The following is a 26,556-nucleotide window of genomic DNA, read 5'->3' as shown; positions in this document are numbered from 1 at the left end:
GAACTTTGGTGAAATAAAGGTCAGCACAGCAAACTCCTTCCCATTGGTTTTCACTGCATGAATCATATTCATTCAGCTTAGTTTTACTCCATAGCCTCACCAGGAGGGCACAACCCACAGATTTATAGCCGCTGACAGAGCAAGTCGTTCTCATTCACTTGGATCATTTCTCGCTGTTCTGTCAAAGACATTCGCCAGTTTTATGCACAAGGTGTCCTTTGGTGGCTGAGCTTGATATACTGGATTGTGGCACCCAACACATCATACCCAACATGTTAATACAGCATGAACTGCTGTATTTGATTTAAACTAATCAAGCCTAACCCAAAGGATCAAATGAAAGTATCAGGAAGTAAAATTTAAAAAAATAAATAACAAACAACAAAAATGAGTGCGTTTTATTACCACACTCCTAACATACACTTGTAGCTCTCTAAAATAGAACAAGTATTGCCTCAACTGTTGTATCAAGGCTCCAACACCAAAGGAAATATTTTGCATAACATGGAAAGATGTAGGTGAGAAAGAAAATCTACACATATAAAAGGCAAGATAAACATTTACCATCCACTCTCCAGCTTAATCAAGAGACAGCATATTAGGTTTTACCTTAAAACTGCATTTATATCACTGCCTGATATGTTTTGAGTATTTAGAAAACTGCACCTTCAGGAAAATCAAGAAAAAGAGTGTGTCTGTGCACTAACAAAGGAGTAGGAGGTGTCTGCTTTGCATGACCCATATCTAGGACCTGATCCCAACCAACCCATACATACACACACGCACACACACTCAGGCTGGTGTGTTGCCCTGGCACTGAGCTCCTGCCAAGAGGGATCAAAGAGCGACTCAAATCTCTCCATGATCCACATCCAGAGACAGCTGGTTGCCAGTGTCTGCCCCTTTCATTCCTTCAGTGCTTTACTGTAAGACCTAGACAGACCAGACATCGAACAAAATACCACCCTAATCTTATATTACAAGTAATACCTTTAAAAATACCTTTAAAAATACAGATACATGAGCACACCCTTTCATTATTTTTCGTCAAGTCCTGCTAAGCGTGCTTGCTCTCTGACTATTAGAATATTCAGACCCTAACATTTGTGTTGGGTGAGCTGTGTTAATTATGACATCTGACTGGTTTCGTGACCAGAGAGAGGTCAGGCAAAGTTGTGTTAACCCCTTTAAGCTCAACAGGATCCAACCCGGACAAGGGAAATCCCTCTGAACAGCGTTTTAAAGGTCAGATCACACATAGATTGATAGAAAAACAGAATTGACTACTGCAGACATCATACAGAATAATATATTACATTTTTAAGGACCCAAAGAGCTATGGTTTTGTAACATTTAAAAAAAAAAATTTCACTCAGGATTTATCACAGCATCTGAAAGCTTGACTGTTAAAAAACTAAGAACACTGATGACATTCTGAGTTTTTTCCTTTTATGAGGTTCATTAAATTTATTTTTGGAAGGCACATTTGGTGTCTGATAATTTAACATGTTAAAGCTGTCCCTGTCTTCTCTGAGGCATTTTATTGATGTGTTTTCAAGCACACTCCAGAGATCTCTGACCGCTCTGTGTCACGCTGCTTGTCTAGATGTGGTCTCGGTGTCAGGATGGAATCAGCAACATCGTGTCTGAAATGCACGAGTTAAAGATGAAACAACAGACGTGTGAAAGACCGGAGGACTCCGCTCTTATCCAGGTGATTTAATATAATATTGTAAAGGATGTGTTTTCATGTGTTTGTGAATGTATGAAAAGTAGAGGGATATAAATTGTAGAAAACTGCTGCGGGTATTTCAGAGCTCCACTTTTCTAACAGTGGAGTGAAAATACATTTCATAACATACTGTTTAAGAAATGAAGGCAATTTTTGATAATAAAATGAGCTGCTATGCTGTATGATTTCCAGACATAATAGAACCTTTTGTACTCAGTTGTGCAAATGAAATCTACCTCTATTCATCAAAGCAGTTAAAGAGCTTTTAAGCTTTATTATAGTTTTATTGCAATCAGCCTTCACAAAGTTTCAACAGTAATGCAACTCCATATATAATACATGTGCATGTTTGCTACTTTTCCAAAGCATTAAATTATCTAGAAAACACACAGTCTGTAATTTACAAGTGTATCAAGATCAAATATGTAGAAATATGGCCTTTGGTTCTGTCAGTGCAGAGAAGATTAACTCTGTTTAGATTCAATTTAGATTTTAATGCATGAAAATACATTTAAATTTGTGCTTTAATATATCAAGGACTATCAAGGGTTTCACTTGCATTCCTGATAATAGGGTTTTCACATTTTAGTACTGCGGCTTCTTTCGCCAAGGACAGTCACCTTCTCTGCTTCGGAAACAGTCTTTGAAAAACTCTTTGTCTTAACAGAGTAGGACCTCGTTCTCTGCAAATTAATTCTCAGAATCAGATCCACATGCTGCAGAAAAACAGGTACTGAGGGTTGCCAGCAGTGGACATTGTGTAATTTACTGAAATAATATACTTACTGAAAAGAAACAGAAGAACAGAAACTGTTTTGTCATTGCTGTGACACTGAACATTTGACATCTCTCTATGTATGCCATTGGCACCTATATGACAGTAACCTATCATTTAAATCCCAATAAATCATTTGCAGTTTTCTGGACTGGTCTGAAAACTAGCCAGTTTCTGAACACTTCAATTTCATCAGTAGCTACCCCCATCCCACCAGAGAACCCCTGAGTTTACCCCCACCCCTCCTTTATTTAATATCCCCATGCTTTCACTCCCCTCCCCCTTTCTACCCCTTCTACCCTCCCCCTGTCCCGTCCACATCCTTTTAATCTGGACGGTCAGAGCGAAAAGAGAGAAGCGTGTTCACACACAACTTGTACATGGCTATCTGACCGGGTGCTCAAGTGTGCATGCTTGTGTGTGTTATGCAGGAGACTGAGCTCTCTCTGCAGCATTTGGCCATCGGATTGAAGGAACTGGCCAACATGAAGACGGACCTGTCCCAGTATGTCACGGCCAGTGACTCGGCTCTGCTGGAGAAGCAGCTGGAGCAACTCCACAGTCAGTGGGAAGAGCTGTGTATGAAGGTGAGAACTGACAGAGAAGTTTATATGTAAACAGAGAGCGGGGGGACTGTGTGTCTTAGGGACTGCAGATGAAACAGGTAAGAGAGAGAAAGAGAGGTTGGGGAGAGAAGGAGGGAAAAGTTGCTACCAGCTGTGTTTTGGCGGTGACCAGCAGCACAAAGCCTTACACCACACACAGAGACACGCACACAAACACACACAGACACTTACACTCATTTGTGTGAGAAAAGAGCCAGCATGCGCAGGTTCATGGAGGGAAAACTGCATCTGTCTCCTTTTCAGCAATTTGCCTCCCTGCAAGCCAAATGACTTGTTTGTTAATATTTCCTCTGCAGTTTGGTGAATCTCACAGGTTGTTTTTAGATTGTATCCAGCAGAGCTTGTTCTGCTCGTATCAGCCAAGTAAAGAGAAGTCTTTTTAAAGTGAGAGCTTGAAAAAGTCAGGCTACCACGAGCAGTCACATGAAGCTGTCTAAAACAACAGGGGGTTAATTCTGTAACTACATTATTGCAGAAAGTAGCTCCGCTGTATACACACAGGCTCAAATTCCTGCGACTAAGTCTTTCGGCTTAGGCACAAAATCACTCTTTTTCTTGAGAAACACACAGTTATGACAAGCTCTATACATTTTTGTCAGGGATTATGGTTTAATTTATGCTCATGCTAATAGAGTCCCCAATTATAGTCCACCTGCCCCTGTCTTGGCAGGAGTTACTGGGTTTCACGGTTATAGCAACAGCAGCCAGGAATGCATTGTGTGTGTAGTACTCTTGTTTTCTGTATGCAAACTGAAGTAGTTAACCTTAACTTTGCACAATACCATCATGTAATTGCCTGAAAGCCATCTGATTTCTTCCAGTAAAGACCACTCACTCACAGTTAGGTGTGTGTGATTTTTGTACTGAATCGTTTTTGTTAGTTTGATATAGAAAAGTCTAGACAGTAGTCTTAAAACGAATTTTTGTTAGTTTCAGCTGATAGATCACACCAAACATTTTTAATCCGTATTCATCCCTGACATGGCCGGGGGGCGTGGATCTGAGCCACTGCAGTTTCCTCTGCATAGTTAACAGGTGGTAGGTGGGGGAAGCCACCGGAATGGGTCTGATGAGCAGATGGCTCGGCTGGGCTAAGGGGGATTCAAGGGACTGGATCTATTGTTCCAGGGAAGCACTAAGTCCTCACAGGGTGACCGCGACTCACAATGCACCCTAAATTCTCCTCCATTCCGATGCCAGTTCATTAAAACCAAAGCGGGGCTCATTTTAAAATAAAAGTGTCACTGAGCAATAAACTATGGCTGATGTAACATGCCCCATGGGCATGCTAAGCCCTTTAGCTTCAAAAAGATTATCACCCCCCGCAGCAATGAAATGGGGTGTTTTCATGGTATTAAGCTGTCATTAGGTAAATGGACCTTGTTAATTTCATCAAATATCAAGACTCTCCTGGGGATTTTTCTCAATTCAGTTGATTACTGATGAAATGCTATTTAACTGTAGCAAGAGAACATTTTTGCCACGTTTTAATCTTTAATACCATGTAATCACACATTTTTATGCTTTGGGGCTTTTGAAGTGCCCTACAAATTTCATCAGTTATACACCCAGTTGCACCAAGTTCAACCACACAAATGCTTTTTTGTGCACTATATTTGGGTCAGACTGTTTCTTGGATGCATACCAAGGGGAGTCAAAACAATTAACCCTGTTTCAGACTGGACTGACAGTCATAAAGAGGTTCGTCACCACTCTTTTTGTTGTTTCCTGCAAGTCGACAGTAAATTTGCCAACGAAAGTACCACGTTTACAACTATAGATGATTTTTCTCTCCATGATCTGCTTGTTAATTGTAACAAAACATTGTAAAAGATCTTGGAAAGTTTTAGTTAGAGAACCAGTAGATGTGCTCTGCACCATAGCACTTTGTAACTGCCAGCACTGAAGATTTATTAGAGTGAATTATTTTAGCGGGGCTTTATATATTGTAGCAGTATACCCAATGTGCAAACATAGCATGGTGATTATCTGAGAATAGGTAGTTCACACTTGTAATCTTTAACTTATAGCACTGCTTAAACACCACTTTTATTGCTTTGACTCTTCTTAGGTGTCATCGCGCAAGCAGGAAATCGCAGATCGTCTCAATGCGTGGACCATCTTCAATGACAAAAACAAGGAGTTCTGTGATTGGCTGACTCAGATGGAGCACAAAGTGTGCCACCGGGGAGAGCTGAGCATCAAAGAAATGGTGGAGAAACTAAAGAAGGTACGAGGCGTTGCCCAACACTAGAGTTTCACAGACAATAATCACCTCAATCAACAAAGGGATTGTTTATGGGTATTATTTTGACATTACTTTGAGGAAGTGTGTGTTCCAACAACTAGTTCATGAACTAAGGCATTCATATAAGCTCTATTTTAAGTCCATATATGAACTACATGTGCTGTGTTTATAACAGATGGTGGCCTAGAATTGATGATCTATAGGCCTTTTGTTTTTTCACAACAGTTGTCCTTCCTGTCTCAAGATGAAGTATGATTTCAGTTATTTTAGAGGTTGTGTTTTTTTGCTTGTAGATGACCGGAGAAAATTGGAGCCCCTTGTCAGTACTTTTTATTAAGATAGTAGCTAAAGAAAATACTTTCTGGTAAAAAACCCAGTGCTTAAGGGAATGGAAATGGGCAGGTTGAATGACTATAACTCATCCATTTTATGGCTTTGCACTAAAACTTGATTAGGTGTGAACTTTTTCCCGATGAAGAAAAAACAGACAACATTTGGCTAATTGCCCTGTATCGTTAATCATGAGTTTTGATGTGGTTTGAGAACCACTGGAATAGTTTCCAGGTTTTCCAAGGTTACTTGCTGTTTTAAGGACTAAATGTTCACAAAGGATATAATGTTCATATATCAGCATCGTTTCATGTTTCCTTACAGGACTGTATGGAGGAAATTAACTTGTTTAGTGAGAATAAAAGCCACCTGAAACAGCTGGGAGAGCAGCTGCTCTTAGCCAGCGACGAGGCCAAGCAGGCACAGGTCTACGAGTCGCTGCAGGAAGTCAACCAGCGCTGGCACAACCTCTTCCACCAAATCGAAGCCAGGTGAGAGCAACCACAGCCGCCACAGAAGCTGCATGGTGTGACCTGCTAACAAAAGTGTTTATTTATGCCAGTTAAACACTTTGCAAAAGGCACTTAAGAAAGCAAATTGTGTATATACAGTGTGGCTCCCCATTCAGGAAGCACCTTTCAAAGACTAAAGGTAAAGTTATGGTAAGAATAAAAGATGAAGTGTGTATTTGTGCATGTGGCCAATGGTTTATAGAAGATTCAGGTTTATTGTGTACAGAACCAGCAATTCACATCATTATCCCCCCACCGAGCACTTTTCACATCAAACCTGCTCAGCAGTAAAAGGCATAATTAAGGACCAAAAAGGCTGTAATTAAACAGCAGCTCTTCTGGGTATCCATCCACCTGCTGCTGCGTTAGCTATGCTCTGCAGCTGTCAGGAATACATGGCCTCCAATGTTCAGACTGCAGAGGTTAAGCCTCTGTGTTTGTAAACTGTTACTGCCCCCCCTGACCCCTTAAAAACAGATGGACAGTCCTGTGGAAGAGCAGGAGATACAGACTCCTCTTTTTGCACTGCTGTTTAGCCCCTCCACCTCTATCATGAAAAAAATTGGCTGCGCCTAGCCTCAGACGGGAGCATATGTCCACTCTGAACCCCCACCCCCCCCCCCCCCCCACCCCCACCCCGTAGCCTGTCACTGGGATAACTATTGAAGGTGGGTGGGTGGGAGGGAGGCATATGTCGGTATGTATTAATTGCTGATTTTCAAATTGAGGCCCTCTCAAAAGACCCAGTGAGCAGATTTAAGCTGGCTTGACCACATGTAGACAAGATGGGAGCCAAGAATTCTTGATGGAGAAGAGTTTCTCTGCCATCCTGTAGTCTGCCAATAGATGAACTACACTATCTCTGTTTTTTTAACTGTCTGCCTCTGCTAGAAACATGGCATGCACTTTTTAACCCCAGAACAGTCAGCCAACGTGTGCTAGTGAACTTAACCGAGCAAAGTCCTGGAGCCTAAATTAATTTAGATGCTTCTAATAGAAATAAAGTGTGAAACTATGAGGTTTCTTTATACACTTCTGTATGTAAATTGTAGAAGTGAAAATTCTGCACGAATGAGGAGCATTCATGCTCCTTATCTATGTTTTATTTTCAATAGCTAGTAGGCATGATTTAAATAGTCGTGTTTGTAGCTAAATCTTTAGTTCAGGGAATAATTATCTAAAAACATCATACTGGATTAAACAAGTACTGTAAGAACAGTAGATGCCTTTTGGAGGTCAGTGTCTGGCTAACTTTGAGCCCTCCTGTGGTCAGCTGTACTTTATAGCCATGCATCCTCTCTTATCCTCCAGCTCCTTTCTGCTTCATTTTCTCTATCCATTCTCTTCGTGTCCTTTTCCTGAGCGAGTGCCTCTGACCGGGTTTTGTTTCTTTGTTTGGCCTCGGCGTGAAGCTGCTGGCCTTTGTTAGCCTGTCAGAGGTGCAGAAGGAGTGAATGGGAGAAAGAGACTGGTTAGTGGACCGAGTTGGTTGCATCTGCAAAGTGGAAGAATGTGTTTCTGAACAGAATTTATACTGACTGTATTAAGCCACAGTAGTTTCTCATATAAACGATCAAAATATACATTAATGTTTTGACTGAAGCTGGGAAAATGTTTGAGTTTGGGTTTTTTCTTTTTCTTTTTAATTTTCCATTTTAATCCATTCAGTAAGTGTGTCTATTTAATAATGTGCTTTTTAATAAAACAGTAAATTTGACATGACTAATTATATTTTAGCATTGAAAATATTATTTTGATTATAGGGCTTGCTCATACTGATTCATTAACCTTTAGATAAACTAGAGAAAATATAAAGTTATTTTATATTTGCCTTAAACGTTACGTTGGTTGGCCCAATAATATCCATGTATTCCTCTTACTCCTTTATTAATTGACCAAACAAACTTGGCATAGAAGTACTAATGAAGGTCCTCACCCATGTCCAATGACAACATCATATTATCTAGCAACCACCTACAATGGGTTTCTATGACCCATTTGTAGGTCACTTTCATTTCTACTACTACTTTGATGTATTTCCAAATACTTAAAAAAACTGTTTTTTAAAAAAGAGACAGTTTGTAAAATGTAAATAAAAATGAATTCATTGATTTGCAAACCTGATAATTTTAGTGAACCTCTGCTCTTTTTTTACCTAATCGTGTTACTGATCTGTCAGCAATTTAACTAATTAGTAACAAAATTTTCCTCCAGGTGTTTTTTCTTCTTCTTTTTGGCTCCACTTACATTTCCAGCCTTTTGTTGGCCACTTCCCAACTTTTTTGAGGCCTGTTGCTGCCATAACATTCTCTCCTCAAATGTTAAAATGTTTTATTTCAATATTTAGGATGTTTTCTACGGTCTGTTGTGAATACAATTTGGGTTTGACACAGCATCCCAACTTTTTCTTAACTAGGTTTTCAAAATATGCCGCTCGTTTACATTCTCACTTCTCCGTTATCTGTTGGGACCCTTTCATACATTCTTGAGGCAGACAATCACACTTGCAGCTGGTTTTTTAGTGCTTATTATTTCGGTGGAGAGCGTCTCCACTCTCACCCTTGACAGGCTCTGCTGGACCTCGTCAGCAGAGGAGGAAGGATCAAATGGGTAAATTAACTCAAACTCCCAAATGGGGCACACTTCAGGCTTTTAATGCTCAGAAGAGAGCTTTTATTGTTCCATACGTTGCTATGACACCAGTCACTGTGGCGCTCTATGTGTGTGTGTGTGTGTGTGTGTGTGTGTGTGTGTGTGTGTGTGTGTGTGTGTGTGTGTGTGTGTGTGTTCTTTCATACGGGTGTTAGTTGCCATGGTTACTTTAGAAGTTCTAGTAAGGATACCTGAGAAGGTTGAAGGCTAGTGAACTCCTTCTTTTTCTTCTTCATTCCTTCCTTCTTTGCTTCCTTCCTTCTTTACACTGTTAATGCTTAACCCTTGAAAAGCAGGACTATAAAATAATTGCCAGAAAAAGTCTAGAAATTCGCAATGGGAATGTTGAAACTCCTGATGAAATTTATAAATAAACAAATAAATATAAATGTGCATATATGAATTTTAGTTTCTATCATATTTGCTACATCAGGCATTTTTAAATGTATTTTATTTCCTAAAATGTATTGTGCAATTTATTTAAGATTTTTGGGGAAAAATAGTCCTGATGATGTAGAAGTCTCAAAAACTCTTAATAACTATGATACACTTAGCTTTAAAGGGTTAGCAATCATCAGTTTAGTACTTTGATTACTTTAACCCTCTAAGACCCGAACTCTTCCACGGCATGCATTTTTAATTTCTCTTTGATATTTGGGCTGATTGGGACCCGATGAATGTAAAAACAAAGAATTACCAGATTTTTTTTTTTTTACCTAATTTTTGTTTCTAAGAAAAATGAGAGCCACATGTGAGGATATTCGTTTAAAATTTTGATAGAACAGTGGCAGTATAATGTCCTCGTAAGTGGATATCAGGCCCTTGTAGAGCAAAATTGAGTATTTTGGTCTAAATAACCCAAAACGTGATGTCCACATACGCCAGGTCCTAGGAGGTTAATTATTCACATTTTTTTTTAATTTTGTAGTTTGTTTACTGTAAGGTTTATTGTATTATATATCATTTTTTCTCCGTCTTTCTCTCATTCACTAGTTTTCTTTACCCTTATTTTCTCGTTCATATCCTTTTTTTCTTTCACTATTCTCTGTGGTCTTCTGTACTTTTTTGTATTCCCATCTTTTTATTCAATTTTATTTCTATTGGTTTTTGTTTTTTAAACTCAGGTGATTGTTCAGCAGTTTCATCACTTAATTTTAAACCTTAATAAGGGTTGAAACCCCCAGATTGTTATTTGTTAATATCAAATGAAGGCGTTCAAAGAGATTTTTTATCTTTTTTTTTTTTTTTTACATTGATGTGGTTGTGTCCTTTCAGGGTGAAGAAGCTGAAGGAAACTCTGGTGACGATCCAGCAGTTGGATAAAAACATGAGTAACCTCCGCTCATGGCTTTCTCGCATCGAGGCCGAGCTGTCGAGACCCATCACCTACAGCGTCTGTCACGAACAGGAGATCCAAAGGAGGCTGGCAGAGCAGCAGGTGGACTTCACAACACCTTATGACATTATTATTATTATTAATGTCAAACAAGCAATTTGACATTTTTAATTTTTTCCCTTTTTTTTTGTAAACCCTTTTTCTCTCTTTTTTGTTTGTTTTAAAGGTTCTTTTTCACTCCTTGCAACTCTTTGTCTGTTTATGATTAATAATTCATATCTGTCCTTTGTTTAATTTGGGGAGAGGTGGTCACATGCAGTGCCTCACTGTCCTCTGTCTGTGGACTGATGTTTAATAAATGAGGTTTGTAGCACAGTATGGACCAATGTGATACCTGTCCTTATGTCTGTCCAGGAGCTGCAGAGGGACATTGAGAAGCACACGGAGGGCGTAGCATCCGTGCTCAGTCTGTGCGATGTGTTGCTGCGGGATGAAGATGCTACTGGTGGCACTGAGGCGGAGAGCGACTCCTTGCAGGAGACCAGCCGCAGCCTGGACCAGCGCTGGAGGACCATCTGTGCTATGGCTCTGAATCGAAAGCTCAGGTACTGTAGGAGCTAAAGAACATACTGATGTTTAAACTTCTATGTCTGTTACTGTAATTTTCTGTACTGTCACAAATATAATAAATGAAATATGACAAAATATTAAACAAACTGGACCCAAATGTCGATTTGAAGCTCATGATTTTTAACACGGGGTCTTCTTTATGTTACTGTTCAACTGATGTCACGACACAGATTCTTTTCTAAATAATAATTCATGTTGATTAAAAGTTTTAGGTTAATGCTTTAGACGTACGCAGAGTCTGAACATTACAGAAACAAATATTCCATCACGATGTCTGCTCGCAGGATTGAGGAGACGTGGACACTCTGGTGTAAGTTTCTCAATGACTACTCCCGATTTGAGGATTGGCTCAAGATGGCTGAGCGAACCGCTGCCAACCCCAACTCAGCTGATGTCCTTTTTGCTGTCGCCAAAGAGGAGCTCAAGAAGTTTGAGGTCAGTTGTTGTGAGGTTAGCTTGATGAAGATTTGTTTCTGTTTGATCATCAGTAATCTTTATCAGTTTGAAGTCGGACGTTGCAACTCAAGGGATGAACCAGTGTTGTGTTTATGCAAAACAAAGTACCAATTTTAAATTGTGTCTTTAACCAAAAAGCTATTATTAAGGAAGGTAGACAAGGAGAAAAGGCTGAGGTATGCCAAATTACACAAGAACTGGAGTGAAAAACCGTGGCAACGCATTTGATGGAGTGATGAATCCAAATTTTAAGTGTATCAGTTCAAATCGTCGTGAGCATGAGCTGCCAATGCAGTAAAAGTAGACTTGGATAGAACACATAATAGAACCCTATCAGTCATAGATTGTCCTTGAGACACTGCAAGAATAGTTCAGGCTATATAAAAGTAAAGGTGGTCCCAAATATTGAATTTCAAGGTCATTAAAAGAATATAAACTCTGTCTTTGCCCTATATATTGTATTTCCATTGATGTTTGCACATGTTTCAATAAATCTTAGATAAATGTTTTTCATTTTCTTAGAAAAATATAATAAAGAAATCGAGGATGTTTCAATTCTTCACACTGAGGAAATAAAGACACTGAATTGTCCATGCTTCCTCTCTCTTCTTCAGGGTTTCCAAAGGCAGGTTCATGAGCGACTGACCCAGCTGGAGCTGGTCAACAATCAGTACCGCCGGCTGGCCAGGGAAAACCGCACCGACCGAGCCAGCCAGCTCAAAGCAATGGTCCATGAAGGCAACCGGCGGTGGGATACACTGCACCGAAGAGTGGCCGCCATCCACCGCAGGCTCAAGGTACAGAAACTTTTATTTTTGAAATCTCATTTTAGATTTCTTTTCAATTTATTTTAATTTCAGTCAGTTTTCAGAGTACATTTTCAGTTTTAGTTAAATTTTTGGTCCTAATATGGAGCTGGTGTTTGTCAGATTCACATAAAGGCCACTGACTCATTGAGTGTATTTTTGTTTTATTCTAATTTCAAAATCACAACATGATGCACGCAGGCAATGTTACTTTCTTTGTTTGACATTTAATTAATAGGCAAATTCGTTTGTGCGTCCTTACTGAAATTATAGTAACGCGACTGCTCGGTTGCAGCATTGTTCAGAACAGTTTGAAATAATAATTGTGTAATCAGTAAAGCTGTAAAAAGGCCCCCTGCTAATGTGTTGATCTATGAAACGGGCTGTTTCTCTTAATAAATGTCATAAATACATTTAATTCTGACGCCATGTGATTTCTCCTCGTTTTAAAAGTCAAATGTTTCCAGTTGTTTTTATAAAAGCTGAAATTGTCTTGTGTTGCACATTTTACTGTAAATCTCCGGCTTATTATTTTAAATTGACAAGTTGGCATTAATGTCAAGCTTTCACTAGAGGATGTAATGAACTGCTTTGCTTTCTTCTCTCACAGTATTTCACCAGTCAGAGGGAGGAATTTGAAGGGACCAGGGAAAGTTTGCTGGTGTGGCTGACCAACCTCGATCTGCAGCTCACCAACGTTGAGCACTTTTCAGAGAGCGATGTCCATCAGAAGATACGGCAGCTCAATGTGAGGCACAGCTCATGTACTGTACACACACAAAACCATGTCTCCTAGTGATTATAAGAATTGCATGTTAAGATGCTTAAGGTCTTGGCTTTAGCTATGGCAATATTTTGGAAAGAATTATTTGTTGAATGCTTTTACAGATATTATCAGAAGCTGCGTTTTGTTCCTTTGGGTTTAAAGGCTCAATCTCTGTCCACTCATTCATCCCTTCGTCTTCCTGCAGAGTTTCCAGAAGGAGATCACCCTGAACACTGAGCGCATTGATGGACTGATTGTGTTTGGAGAGGGCCTGATCCAGAAGAGCTCACCGCAGGATGCGGCGAAGATAGAGGAGGAGCTGGAGGAACTGCACTCCTACTGCCAGGAAGTTTTCAGGAGACTGGTCCGCTTCCATCAGCGCCTCAGCCAACCCCCTGTAAGCCTAGGCGCACACATTTTTCAGATTCCAGTCTAATTCAAGCAGATATAACAAAATGTCTAACATATTATAAATAAAAAAATATCCCTTATCATTTTATAGATTTTCCTTTGTATGACTTTTATACATGCATGCAGTTTTTTGTTCCATGTTTTTAAACCTATTTTAAATATCCAGCAGAATATTTTCCAGATATGTTCATAGTTTTTGGCACCGATCCATACGCACGTGTTTATTGCTTGATTCTATGCAATTTTTGTCAAATTATGCATAACATGTGAGAGGCAGTTCTAAAACTAACAAGGACTTGGTGTGTGTTACCAGTGTAAGGACAGGTATGTATCATTCACACTTGGCTTGGTTTCTCTGTCCTAGATCACAGAAGAACCAGAGATCCCCTCTACCACCTTTTCCCTGGAATCAAGCTTGGAGCTGATTGGCCGACCGTGGCTTGGGCGTAGCTTTGGAAGCCTTCCAGCCACACCCACTCTCCTGCTGTCCTCACCCCTGGTGCGTTCAGGGCGGGAGACACCGGATTCACTGGCTTTGGAGTGGGACCACACCGTAGACGTAGGAGGGTCATCATCACATGAGGATGATGAGGAAGAGGAAGAGAACGAGGAAGAGGGAGCTTACTTCAGTGCGCTGTCAGGTATCTTTAAAGTCTGCCTCCAAGGGTGTCAAACATAAGGCCCGGGGGGCAGAACTGGCCCACCACAGGCTCCAATATTGGCCACTGGGAGGCAGCTGCTCTGATCACAGATAAAGACAACCCCATTTATACCAAAGCACCAAAATAAATAAGTAGTAGATAAATAACAGTGTTACAGTGTTATTTCTAACAATTTAACCCCAAAGAGTCGTGCTGACAGACATCCTGGGTCAGCCCAGACCTGTAAAATAAAAGTTAAAAAGGGAGTTAATAAGAGGTACAAAACATACAACTAACAAGTAACTCCTGCTGTCATTCTGCATAATCACAAAGAGCCAAATCAAGTTCTAGAGACTGAGAGCAACTCAGCATTTAACTTGCATCGTTTTTGTGATGAGTCACTGTGTGAAACTTGCTTGACTAACTGCCAATGAAGACAAAGACGAAAGCCCAGCGCACATTTTTTAAAAACAGGGAAAATCTGCAGATGTCCTGAATAAATTAGAGAGGATAAACATGTACATTTCTGCCTTGACAGTTCAAACTCGGTAGTTTAGGCTGTGAGTTAAAAATCAGTAATCAGTATTATTATAAAAATGTCAGGTTGCTGAGATGTAAAGTTTTCTTTGTTTGGTTGTTTAGTTTTCACACCAGCTGAAAATGAATGTTATTCACTACCAAAAAACAACTGACTCATAAACCACAGCTCAGTCATAAGCATGGAGACAAACGATCCACAGCATCATCCATCGGAGCCCTAAAAAGCAGACCAATGTTCAATGTTGCAAAAAAGGAGGCAAGCAGACAAAGAAAGAAATCCAAAAGACCAAAAGACTTGGACAAGTTTGAGCCTTTTCCTCTCATTTTTCAGTTTTTAGTTTGGATTCTGGAAGAAAGGATGTCTTGTTTTAAAGAGATTTCTAGTCTGACCCCTCTCTCCTCGCAGAGGTGGAGTTGACTGAGACCCTGGAGGAATTTATCGAAGCCTCAGAGGCCCCGCTCGCCTCGTCACTGGGTAGGCTCAAGAGCATCTTCAGCACTCACCGCTCTGCTCTTCATGCCGAAATATTTCCAGAGAATAGCTTCCTGCTGCTCATGTATCACTTGGCATCCAAATGCTTGTTGTGCTGTCTCTTCCACTTGGATACTTTACTGGTTTAAGGAAAAAACACCTCGAGTGTCCTTTTCTTGTATATTTGTAATATAAATGCCCAAAGTCTCTACACTTCAAAGTCCTGGTCTGCTTATGATTGATTTATTTGAGGTCTTAATATTTTTTGCACTTTTAATGGGTTTATTTTTTTCTTCAGGAGATTTTTTATTGTTATCTGAATTTATGTCTTCCCTTTTTCTCTTTTACATCTTACTTTCAGCGGTCCAAACTTTGTTGTGTTAATTTCAGCCTCTTTCATTTCATCCTTTCATCCTCTTCCAACATCCTCTTTTATCTTTGTCTTTTTTTTATATTGCAATTCTCCAACACACTCACATTTGCCCACCTCACTGTCCTCCACTAGTTTCTAGAACTTTACAGTGCATGTAACACTAGGAGGTAGGAAAATGTTGTGCTGTGTCATCCATAACATTATTGTTATTTATCAATTTCCTTTGATAAATAACAATTCCTACCAGTCTATGCAGGTGTTTTCCAGTTGTGGCCTTGCCTACTTGGCTCTTTGTGCTGTAATCCCTCTTTTTACCGCTCAAACATGTGAAATAAGCACTGAGTAAACACCACCATGCAGATCTTTGATTTGTTGTTTGCAGGGTTATTTGTTTGTTTTTGCTCGAGTTACGTTCCAGATGTACTTAATTTAGTAGATCTGAATACATCTGATTCACTGTAGTTGAACCTCGAATGTTTGCTTGATCACACCAGACACATCAGCTAAAGAGACAGTAGTAAATGCCAGATGCAGATCTTACAGTGAATCAATCCAAAAACTCCCACAAAGGAAAGTTGAGACCAAATGGTTTCTTAGCAGAAAGCTGGTGTCCTGCAGTTAAAAGGAGACCTAATGCTTATTTCCAGCTCCCTTTTTTTTATTCTGCAGTTCCATTAAAATAGCATGTTTCCACTTTTTTTATTCCAAAGAGAAGTCTGAGAAAGACCTGAGCATTTTTGTGTGTGCATATTTGCAAATGAGCATCTAAAACTGTGAACATCCAACACTGAAAAATATGTCAAAATAGGTAAAAGATAATAAAAAATATTATAATAATATTGAGAATACAGTATATCTAAATGTAACATTACTGGAAAATACTGACAAAGACTCATTTTTTATTATTTTTGCATCTCAGCATCAAGCAGGTCGGTGGCTGTACAAGACTCTCCGAGATGGCAGGCACTGGGAGACAGAGAAACTGAGTCTGATACAGAGGGACACACTGAGGCCACACCCACTCTGACCAGTACCCCTCTAAAGCCGGGATATGTACGCTTCAAAAACTTCTCTCTAGTAGTTAAACTAATAATAGCTCACTCTTGGGAATGCATTTGAGACAAAATATGCAGACCGTGTGCTCCTCCAGATGTAATAACTTAAAGTGTGTTTGTTTTGTTTCCAGCTGAGTCTCATGTCTGAGTGCAGCAGGAGCATAGAGAGCATCAACAGAGTGTCGCTGATCCTGGATGACGTGGAGCAGCCGGAGGAGTTCGGTCTCATGGGACTGAGTGCCTCAGACAAACAGTCAGGTGAGCCTCAAAGATGCTGAACGCTTTGCAAAAATCAGCAACATCAGGTAAACTATAAACTGTATGTAAATGATGGATATAGTAGGCCATAGTAACCGTGACATCACACTGTTTTCAAAAGCAGGTTTGCGTTTTTGTTTTTTGTTTTTTAAATAATATTATTAGCACTCTTTGATGGCTGAGGGCTCATTCTGGGCTGTGCTAACTACATATTGTTGTACCATCCCGGAGGAGTTAAGCTACCTGTGTAACCTGTGTAGGGTCCAGGTATCACTTCATGTTACCAGTAGTGCAAAACTAGTGAAAAAACAGTCAGAAAAGTTGAGGAAGGAAAAATGTCAGTGGCTTCCAGCTGTAAAACCACTCCTGTTTTTGAAGGTTGCCTCATTGTTGCCCCTTCAGTGCAACTGAGGGTAATTTCATTAACACCGAAGCAGCGGAAACTGATCAGTATCACAGAAGTTTAATTGACTTGATACTATTTTCTCATTAAAAAGGGTTACTCAAATTTTTTTGAGCAGTGTGTTTACTACCATTTCTTAAGTGAGTCAGCAGTATCTTGTGGTCTCATTTCTTGTCGCTTCAATACTTGCCGTGTATTTTTCTGCTTCTAGTCACTTGAAGTTGCCAAATATCACTAAATGCTCTGTGGTGTCGAGTCATCACTTCATTGTCAATCACTTTCTGTGTAGACGCAGCATCAGTAAGCAATTGGACTAGAGCCACGCCCTGTATTGTATGCTGCTTCTTCTGCTATTTTATCCAGAGGTGTCCATAATTTATAAATAAGCTTGGTACTGTCTTCAGTAAGACCAAAATAGTGACATCATAAACCAAACACAGAAGCATTAGCGCATAAATCAAGTGAGCAGAAGGTTCATTTTCTCACGGAATACTATTGCTTCATTTTGAAACTGAATAGGTTGCCCCCTACTGGCTATTAGAAATAGTACTTCTTTTGCACTTCCACATCAGCTTTCCTTTTCAGCTACATCAATCTTTTTTATAAAGTCTCTAACTTGAAGAAATGCTTGAAAGTAGTTTAAAAAAAGAGGGAGGGGTTGGACAAGAGTCACTGAGTGGTGTTTAGTGCTTTAATATCAGTGCACGAACATTAGCTTAGACTGCAGAGCTTTGGCAGGAAACAATTATAAACATTGCAGCAGTTTAGCCAGTGAAAGCATTTTAAACCCAGACGTGCATCCAGAAAAAAGCAATGCAAGTTTGGTCTCTGTTTCCTCTGTTAACTGGCCCCTTTGCTGCTGTTTATTTCTGTGAGCTTGAGCATCTTCAGCATATGTTTACATTCAAAGATGTTCGTGTACTCTTAGGTGTGATTGAACGCTGGGAGTTGCTCAAGGCACGGTCCAGATGCAGTGAGCGTGACAGCTCTGAGGAGCCTCAGCAGCTCAGGTGTGATCTCGACAACATTACTTCCTGGTTAAAAAATGTGATCCCGGAGCTGGACCGCCTTCAGGAGCCTGACCCAGCAGCCTGTATTGAGGAGATGGAGGCCAGAGCTAAAGAACTAAAGGTAAGATTTAATACTAAACATAAAAAAGAGGAATTTGTTTTGATCATTAAAAAAAGCAAAAATAAAAAAATGGATGATTGCTTTTTTTTTTTTTTTTTCGCAGGAGATGCAGAAAGTGTTTACTCACTACAAGTCTATCATGCTGTCAGTCAACCTGCGAAGTGAGGAAGCTCCAGAAGCACAGGAGAGACTGACGAGTATGAACAGAGACTGGAGCAGAGCGTGTACTGGCCTCCAGCAGTGGGACCTCAGCCTGAGGAAGAAGCTCATGCAGTGCCAGGTAAGAGGAAATACCACAACAGACTATTAAAAAAAACTCGAGACTTGTTTTAAGACTTGAAAAATATTTTATTCACATCTTAAAACCTTTCTAAACTTAAGGATAACAGCAGTATTAACACTTTGATGAATGTTCACTGTTCAAACAAGCTTTCACAAGTAACTGATTTTTGTGAAGTTGCAGAATCTTTGACAAGTGACAAGAAAAAAGTGACAAAACTATTTTCAACTTGAATTTTATTGATAACATTATTATTTCCCAATTTTAATAAATAATACTTAATTAAGATTAAGTATTATCTTAATTAAGTATTAAGTGTTATTATGAATTATGCAGTGATAATTGTGTAATGACTTTCATGCAAATGCTGGTGCAAATAAAGTCACTGGCCACTTCATTAGTTACAGCTTGTTAGCACTGGGTTGGACCCTCTTTTGCCTCCAGAACCGCCCTGATTCATCATGACATAAATTCATCAAGGTGCTGGAAACATTCCTCAGAGGTTTTGCTCCATATTGACATGATGGCTTCACACATTTGCTGTAGATTTGTCGGCTTCACATCCCAAAGGTGCTCTCTTAGATTGAAATCTGGTGACTGTGGAGGTCAGTTTTGTACAGTTAACTCATTGACATGTTCACAAAAGCAGACTGAGATAATCTGAGCTTTGTGGCATGCTGGGTTATTGCTGAAAGCATAAATAAGTGAACATGGTCAGCAACAAGACTGAGGTTTCAAGACTCAAGAAACCAGCCTGTCTGGCACCGACAACCATGCAACATCACCATTCTTCCCCTTTCTGATGCCCTCTTTGAAATTTAGCAGGTTGTCTTGCTGCCATGTGATTGGCTCATTAGATTCTTGCGTTAATAATAAGTTGTACCTAATATAGTGGCTGGTGAGGTCTTGGTGAAGTTGGTGCATGTAAAGCATACAGTGTGCAAAGTATTAACCTCCTAGGACCTGGTGTCCACATATGTGGACATCACATTTTGGGTTGTTTAGACCAAAATACTCAATTTTGCTCTACAAGGGCCTGATATCCACTTACGAGGACATTATACTGCTACTGTTCTATCTACTGCTCTTATTTTTCTTAAAAACAAAAATGAGGTAAACAAAAATCTGGTAATTCTTTGTTTTTACATTCATCGGGCCCCAATCAGCCCAAGTATCAAAGAGAAATTAAAAATGCATGCCATGGAAGAGTTCGGGTCTTAGGAGGTTAAAGAGGAAAACTATTTTTGAAAAGCAGATGGCAAAAATGTTTTTTTCCTACCATAATTTGGAAGGGAAAAAAATCTAGTTGATGTAAGTAGAAACACTTAGACCCCCGGAGAGCAGTCATTTTGGTTTTCTACCTTAGACCCCCGCGGAGTCATCATTTTGCGTTTCTACCTTTAAAAGCCGGAGAGCAGTCAGTCAAATGCTGGAGTCATTCATATGTATATTAGGTCGTTACCTAGGAATTCTGGAGGGAGGGGAGTGGTGGTGAGTGATTGAGGGGGTGGGGGAGTGGAGTGTTTCAGTTTGCCATCTTAGGGAGAAATCAACACATGTCCTTTGTATGTCCTTTGTTGCTGACATTTATTGATGAAAACAGTACAAAAAACCAACCATTTGTACACATATTTACAAATAATGATAAAAAGTGAGTGAGTACATTTCAACATTTTCAGCAATCACTCACAATCCTGGCACTGCCACGGTATCTGTCGTCTGCATTTACCACATGTGTACCTGTAGCAGTGAACACATCGCACAGTGGCCTGATTTTTTTTGCATCTGTGTTTGACCTGACACGTGGCCCTTTTTCCAGGGCTCGGTGTGGAGTGGCATACCTGAGTGGTGAATTCATTGCGATCTGTCTGTCTAGTGGATTGAGGAATTTCCCTGCGAATCTTGTTGACTGTGCCGAGGATGGTGGTTTTCCGTCCAAGAAGTTTTTGCGCAAGTGAAAGCGATGTGACGAAATTGTCCGTGGTAACATTTCTGCCCTTGTCTAGGAATGGTTCCATCAGCCTCATTACTACATTTTCAGAAAGTCTCTCCCCAGTGGGACGATTGGGGTCCTTGCCAAGATATGGGAAGACATTGCAAATGTACTTGGATTTTAGGTCGCAGGCCACCCAAAACTTGATCCCAAACTTGTCCGGTTTACTTGCAATATACTGCAGGAAACAGCACCGAGTCTTTGATGGGAAAAGCTGTTCATCAACGGTGATATGTAGACCAGGGTTGTAGCACGTGATGCAGTTGGTGACACACTGGAAATTGCAGCGAACTTATCAGTCTTTGCTCGATCACAGCGGGTGGACTTGTCATCAAAGCGTAGGTGTTGCATGATGTCTTGGAAGCGGTTTCGTGCCATAGTTCCAATTATCTGTGGGTTTCCCAGGTTTGCTGACCAGCAGTCATTTACCGATGGAACCCTGTAAACCCCCCGCAAGATGACAATTGCAATAAATGCCATTAGTTCAGGGAGGTCCATGAACCAATGAACATGCTCCGTTTGCTGTGCATGTTGAATAGTCCATTCTTGAATGCTATGAAGCATGTCAAGAGTGATGAAACACAGGAAGCTCTGAAGGCGACTCGAGATACTTCTCCTGGCCTTAGCCGTTGGCTCTCCATCTGCAGCGTATGCTTCTATTGGGGTGAAAGGTAGTGTAAATGACTGCTGGTCAGCAAACCTGGGAAACCCACAGATAATTGGAACTACAGGGAGTGCAGAATTATTAGGCAAGTTGTATTTCTGAGGAATAATTTTATTATTGAACAACAACCATGTTCTCAATGAACCCAAAAAACTCATTAATATCAAAGCTGAATGTTTTTGGAAGCAGTTTTTAGTTTGTTTTTAGTTTTAGCTATTTTAGGGGGATATCTGTGTGTGCAGGTGACTATTACTGTGCATAATTATTAGGCAACTTAACAAAAAACAAATATATACCCATTTCAATTATTTATTTTTACCAGTGACACCAATATAACATCTCCACATTCACAAATATACATTTCTGACATTCAAAAACAAATCAGCGACCAATATAGCCACCTTTCTTTGCAAGGACACTCAAAAGCCTGCCATCCATGGATTCTGTCAGTGTTTTGATCTGTTCACCATCAACATTGCGTGCAGCAGCAACCACAGCCTCCCAGACACTGTTCAAAGAGGTGTACTGTTTTCCCTCCTTGTAAATCTCACATTTGATGATGGACCACAGGTTCTCAATGGGGTTCAGATCAGGTGAACAAGGCGGCCATGTCATTAGTTTTTCTTCTTTTATACCCTTTCTTGCCAGCCACGCTGTGGAGTACTTGGACGCGTATGATGGAGCATTGTCCTGCATGAAAATCATGTTTTTCTTGAAGGATGCAGACTTCTTCCAGCTCTGAAATATGGCCAAACTGGTGGCAAGTGGCATCTTGGCAGCTGCACGCTTGACTTTTCTCAGTTCATGGGCAGTTATTTTGCGCCTTGGTTTTTCCACACGCTTCTTGCGACCCTGTTGACTATTTTGAATGAAACGCTTGATTGTTCGATGATCACGCTTCAGAAGCTTTGCAATTTTGAGACTGCTGCATCCCTCTGCATCCCCTTCTCATTACAGAGATGCACATCACCTAATATGCTTAGTTGGTAGTAGGCTTTCGAGCCTATACAGCTTGGAGTAAGACAACATGCATGAAGAGGATGATGTGGACAAAATACTCATTTGCCTAATAATTCTGCACTCCCTGTATGGCACGAAACCACTTCCAAGACATCATGCAACACCTACGCTTTGATGACAAGTCCACCCGCTGTGATCGAGCAAAGACTGACAAGTTCGCTGCAATTTCCAGTGTGTGGGGATCATTTGTCACCAACTGCATCACGTGCTACAACCCTGGTCTACATATCACCGTTGATGAACAGCTTTTCCCATCAAAGACTCGGTGCTGTTTCCTGCAGTATATTGCAAGTAAACCGGACAAGTTTGGGATCAAGTTTTGGGTGGCCTGCGACCTAAAATCCAAGTACATTTGCAATGTCTTCCCATATCTTGGCAAGGACCCCAATCGTCCCACTGGGGAGAGACTTTCTGAAAATGTAGTAATGAGGCTGATGGAACCATTCCTAGACAAGGGCAGAAATGTTACCACGGACAATTTCTTCACATCGCTTTCACTTGCGCAAAAACTTCTTGGACGGAAAACCACCATCCTCGGCACAGTCAACAAGATTCGCAGGGAAATTCCTCAATCCACTAGACAGACAGATCGCAATGAATTCACCACTCAGGTATGCCACTCCACACCGAGCCCTGGAAAAAGGGCCACGTGTCAGGTCAAACACAGATGCAAAAAAAATCAGGCCACTGTGCGATGTGTTCACTGCTACAGGTGCAGACGACAGATACCGTGGCAGTGCCAGGATTGTGAGTGATTGCTGAAAATGTTGAAATGTACTCACTCACTTTTTATCATTATTTGTAAATATGTGTACAAATGGTTGGTTTTTTGTACTGTTTTCATCAATAAATGTCAGCAACAAAGGACATGTGTTGATTTCTCCCTAAGATGGCAAACTGAAACACTCCACTCCCCTCCCTCCAGAATTCCTAGGTAACGACCTAATATACATATGAATGACTAGCCAATTTAGCTTCCACTTCCAGCATTTGACTGCTCTCCGGCTTTTAAAGGTAGAACGGTAGAAGCCTGGAAATCCCAGTGTTAAAATGTCAAAAATGACATGAGCTGAGGTTTCAGCTGAACTGCTTCACTGTAACAAATGACCTTTAACTTTTTCCCATACAGGACTTTCATGAAAGTCTCCACTCTTTGCTGCTGTGGCTCGCTCACGCAGAGAGCAGACGCTACGCAGTGGACATCGGCCACCCAGACACGACTCTCACAGCGCTGCAACAGCACAGCAACACCCTCACTGTAAGCAGAGAGGCATGTTTGGTTACCCAACAAATTGAAAAAAAGTACTGTCCTCACAGATCTGCTGCTGACACTGTGTTTACACTGAGCATGTGAAGTCAAAAAGTTTTATCCAGTCATTTATTCAGCTTGATGCTAGAAATAGTTACTATTTTTGTTGGTTGTGGTCTGCAGGCTCTGCAAAAGGAGCTGCAGGACAGGCAGGCTCATCAGGCCTCCCTTCAGACTCTGTGGTCTCAGCTCCAGCCTGAAGACGGCACAGAGGAGAGCAACGAGGCCCGGGAGAAACTCCACGTGACGGGGAGCAAGCTGAAGCTGCTCCTGAAGCAGGTGGACGGCGACCTCAGCAACCTGCGGCAACGTCTGGTAAAAGCTCAAAATATTTTCTTTCTGCACATCCAAGAGCTGTCATGAATGTTTTTTTTTACAGCATATTAACGTAGACGATTTATTTACCTCAGGACTGTGAATCTGCTACAGCCGCCCAGTGTCAAAGTGTTTCTCAGGAGGCTGGAAATTCAAAGAAAGGCTCCTCCACTCAAAGGTAAGTAGCAGCGCAGATAACGTTGTTTGTATTTCATGTCTTCTTGCACTAAATATGATGTGTTTTGCAGAGAGAAGCGGGAATCGTCTCCCCCTCGATCCTTCTTCTACCGGGCCCTGCGTGCCGCCTTCCCTCTTCAGCTCCTGCTGCTGCTCCTCCTGCTCCTGCCCTGCCTGATTCCAATGTCGGAAAGTGACTCCAGCTGCACCCTTACCAATAACTTCGCCCGGTCCTTCTACCCCATGTTGCATTACACCAACGGCCCACCGCCCACTTGATTGTAATATTCATGCGATAATAGAAACTTTCTAAAGGAAACGGATGAACGTATGTCACCATGCTGTCATGTTCAGTTTCCCGAAGACTGAAAACTGTAAAGATTTGCCAGCAGCTCTTTTGTCTTTCCATCAAGAAAAAACTCACCATGCCAAAAAAAAACCCCCAGGTTTTAACATCATTCAGGAAATCAATCACTTTTGCCACTCGAAGACCACCGACCATCCTCCAACACAAGGATTATCATCAGATGAGGGACGAGTCACCGAATCTATTTCTAGTGAGGTACAGTAATTATCCTATTAATTAGGTAAGAACACGTAAATCACAGCATTAAAAAAAAGAAAAGCTACGTATTATGAATAATGATTCATTCGACAGATGACGAAGCCACAGTGGATTTTCAAACTCAGTCTGAAAAGTGAAGCAAGTGCACAAGTGCCTTAAACCTGAATCGTTTCTAATGGTGGCAAAAAAAAGTCAGGTTATATAGAAGTGCATGAGAAAACGACCCTACGTCTTATTGAGTGGCGATCTCAGTAAACACTTTTCTGATGAGTTTCATTTGTTTTCATTTTGTTTTCACTTTTTTAATAGAACATGATGCTCATTGTGTACAGAAAGGCCCAACTAAAGTACAGATTAGGGCAGTGTCACTGACAAGTGGCTACCATATGACGATTCATCATCCTCCACTTCAAAACACCAAGAAAAAGTAAGCAATAGGGTGGCTACAGCCATCATTTACATACAGTTTGATTTTTCACCGACTAAACTGTTTTTTTTGTTTATTTTTTAATCCAGCCAGACACTGAACTCTTGTGTTTTTAAGATTTGCATGTTTATATTTCATTTACTTCATGAACTCTTCACATTTCATTTAATGTTTTCCTGCCTGCTCCACTGAACTCTGCAGAACAGCGCTGATTAAATTTGAATGTATTTGATAAAAAGCCAGCTGAAAGTCTTTTTTAAAAAAAAAAGAAAAAACACATTCTTGTATACTGAGTTTTTTTAGATGTGATTTTGTCTTGACTAGATTGTGAGTGGACATTTCCACGCCTCCTTGCACTGTTGAAACACTGTAGATTCAGCATGATGTTTATGTACATAAAGCAATAATATAATGCTTATTTATAACTTGAAAGGTGGATTTATAATCATTTTTTTGTTCCTCTAGTAAATGTTGACTGATTTAAACAAACTGGCTTATCCTTTATTTTATTTTATTTTTTTGAGGTATCCATGCTACCAAACAGGGGAAATGCCAAACCTTGGCTAGAAACACTACAGAAAAACTACACAAGTTTTTTTTTTTTTTTTTTATAAGAGCATCTTGTCTGTCAGCTTTTTGCAATCTAAATCAGAACCTGAATGCACCTTTGTGCCAAACATATTTGCTTTTCTAAAAATCTCTATAGACCCTATAGGCTCCTCTTGTTTGTGTTCCCAGTGCATGTGTGCTATGGCAGTGCCAAGCTAACAAGCAGAAAGAGTACAGGAAAAGGAGAAAATGGATAATAAGATAAGAATAGAGTGGACAGAGCACAAGTGGAAGAACACAACAGTGTCTTCAACTACCAAAGCTGTAAGAAAAACCAAATGAACGAACATGGATACACAAACTAACAATCTTGTTGTGTTGTCTACTGTAGGTGTGAGCATATGTGTGTTTATGTCACAAAATGTACTTTTGTAATGAGGATGAGAAGCTGCAAACAAGGAGCCAGAGGCAGGCCATCAGCTGAGGTCAAAGTTTTATTAGAATTCATTCAAACCGCGTGCACACTTGCAAATCCTATCTAAAAGAAAACATACTTGGCAGAAGTAATACATGGCTGTTTAAAAAAAAAAAAAAAACCCAGCATCTTAGACGGCCACTTCACTCATTTTTGTTCTATTTGCTATTTTCATCATTGGGCGCATTCTCTGCCATGTTCTTACTTCTACATCCTACATCTGAGGCCTCTGCCGGTGTTCAAGCAGTGCTGATCAGATGCTGGATTTAAAGAGGGGTCCCTGAAAAGGACCCGTTTTCATTTATCAAGCCAAGCCCACAGTACTCTGCTGCACTAACAAAACCCTCAGGGATAACATCAATGTTAATCGCAGTTAGAGATTAGGACTGGAAGTTCTGGAAAGTCTACTCGAGGGACCTTCTTTTAAAAGATTTTATTTGGTTCAGAGAACACTGTGCTACACATGACCCGCTCCATCCGAGTGGCACCGGCATCTGTTTTCTGTGACTTACACTACCCTTTGTATAGGATTCGTTTTGTTTGCCCCAAAATCACCAATCATTTTTGGCTAAAGAAAATGAATTGGTGCTTTTCTTTCTCGAGTTTGTGAATTTTATATATACTTTTTT

At 40.4% G+C, this 26,556-nt stretch overlaps 1 protein-coding gene across 1 annotated transcript in view; it reads left to right on the top strand.

Moving 5' to 3' along the window:
* Positions 1-25,275, top strand: part of syne2a (spectrin repeat containing, nuclear envelope 2a) — a 91,439-nt gene extending 66,164 nt beyond the window's left edge. Inside the window, exons 95-114 of the mRNA XM_086264781.1 lie at positions 1,607-1,714; positions 2,939-3,094; positions 5,205-5,363; positions 6,036-6,202; positions 10,151-10,313; positions 10,626-10,816; positions 11,126-11,276; positions 11,912-12,094; positions 12,714-12,851; positions 13,075-13,266; positions 13,645-13,921; positions 14,868-14,936; positions 16,226-16,359; positions 16,493-16,619; positions 17,951-18,153; positions 18,257-18,433; positions 23,240-23,368; positions 23,543-23,734; positions 23,830-23,912; positions 23,983-25,275. Coding sequence (XP_086120907.1) covers positions 1,607-1,714; positions 2,939-3,094; positions 5,205-5,363; positions 6,036-6,202; positions 10,151-10,313; positions 10,626-10,816; positions 11,126-11,276; positions 11,912-12,094; positions 12,714-12,851; positions 13,075-13,266; positions 13,645-13,921; positions 14,868-14,936; positions 16,226-16,359; positions 16,493-16,619; positions 17,951-18,153; positions 18,257-18,433; positions 23,240-23,368; positions 23,543-23,734; positions 23,830-23,912; positions 23,983-24,190 — 3,207 coding nt within the window. The 3' untranslated portion in view covers positions 24,191-25,275. The remainder of the gene's footprint in view (positions 1-1,606; positions 1,715-2,938; positions 3,095-5,204; positions 5,364-6,035; positions 6,203-10,150; positions 10,314-10,625; positions 10,817-11,125; positions 11,277-11,911; positions 12,095-12,713; positions 12,852-13,074; positions 13,267-13,644; positions 13,922-14,867; positions 14,937-16,225; positions 16,360-16,492; positions 16,620-17,950; positions 18,154-18,256; positions 18,434-23,239; positions 23,369-23,542; positions 23,735-23,829; positions 23,913-23,982) is intronic.
* The last annotated feature ends 1,281 nt before the right edge of the window (positions 25,276-26,556 follow it).

Source organism: Aulonocara sp. 'chitande type north' Nkhata Bay, linkage group LG15 (assembly GCF_057382095.1).
Source record: "Aulonocara sp. 'chitande type north' Nkhata Bay isolate Kocher_YH1m ecotype deep benthic linkage group LG15, A_spYH_male_GT1.1, whole genome shotgun sequence".
Taxonomy (NCBI): Eukaryota; Metazoa; Chordata; class Actinopteri; order Cichliformes; family Cichlidae; genus Aulonocara; species Aulonocara sp. 'chitande type north' Nkhata Bay.
The sequence above is the reverse complement of the archived record's forward strand: the minus strand, read 5'-3'. Positions and strand labels throughout refer to the sequence as shown.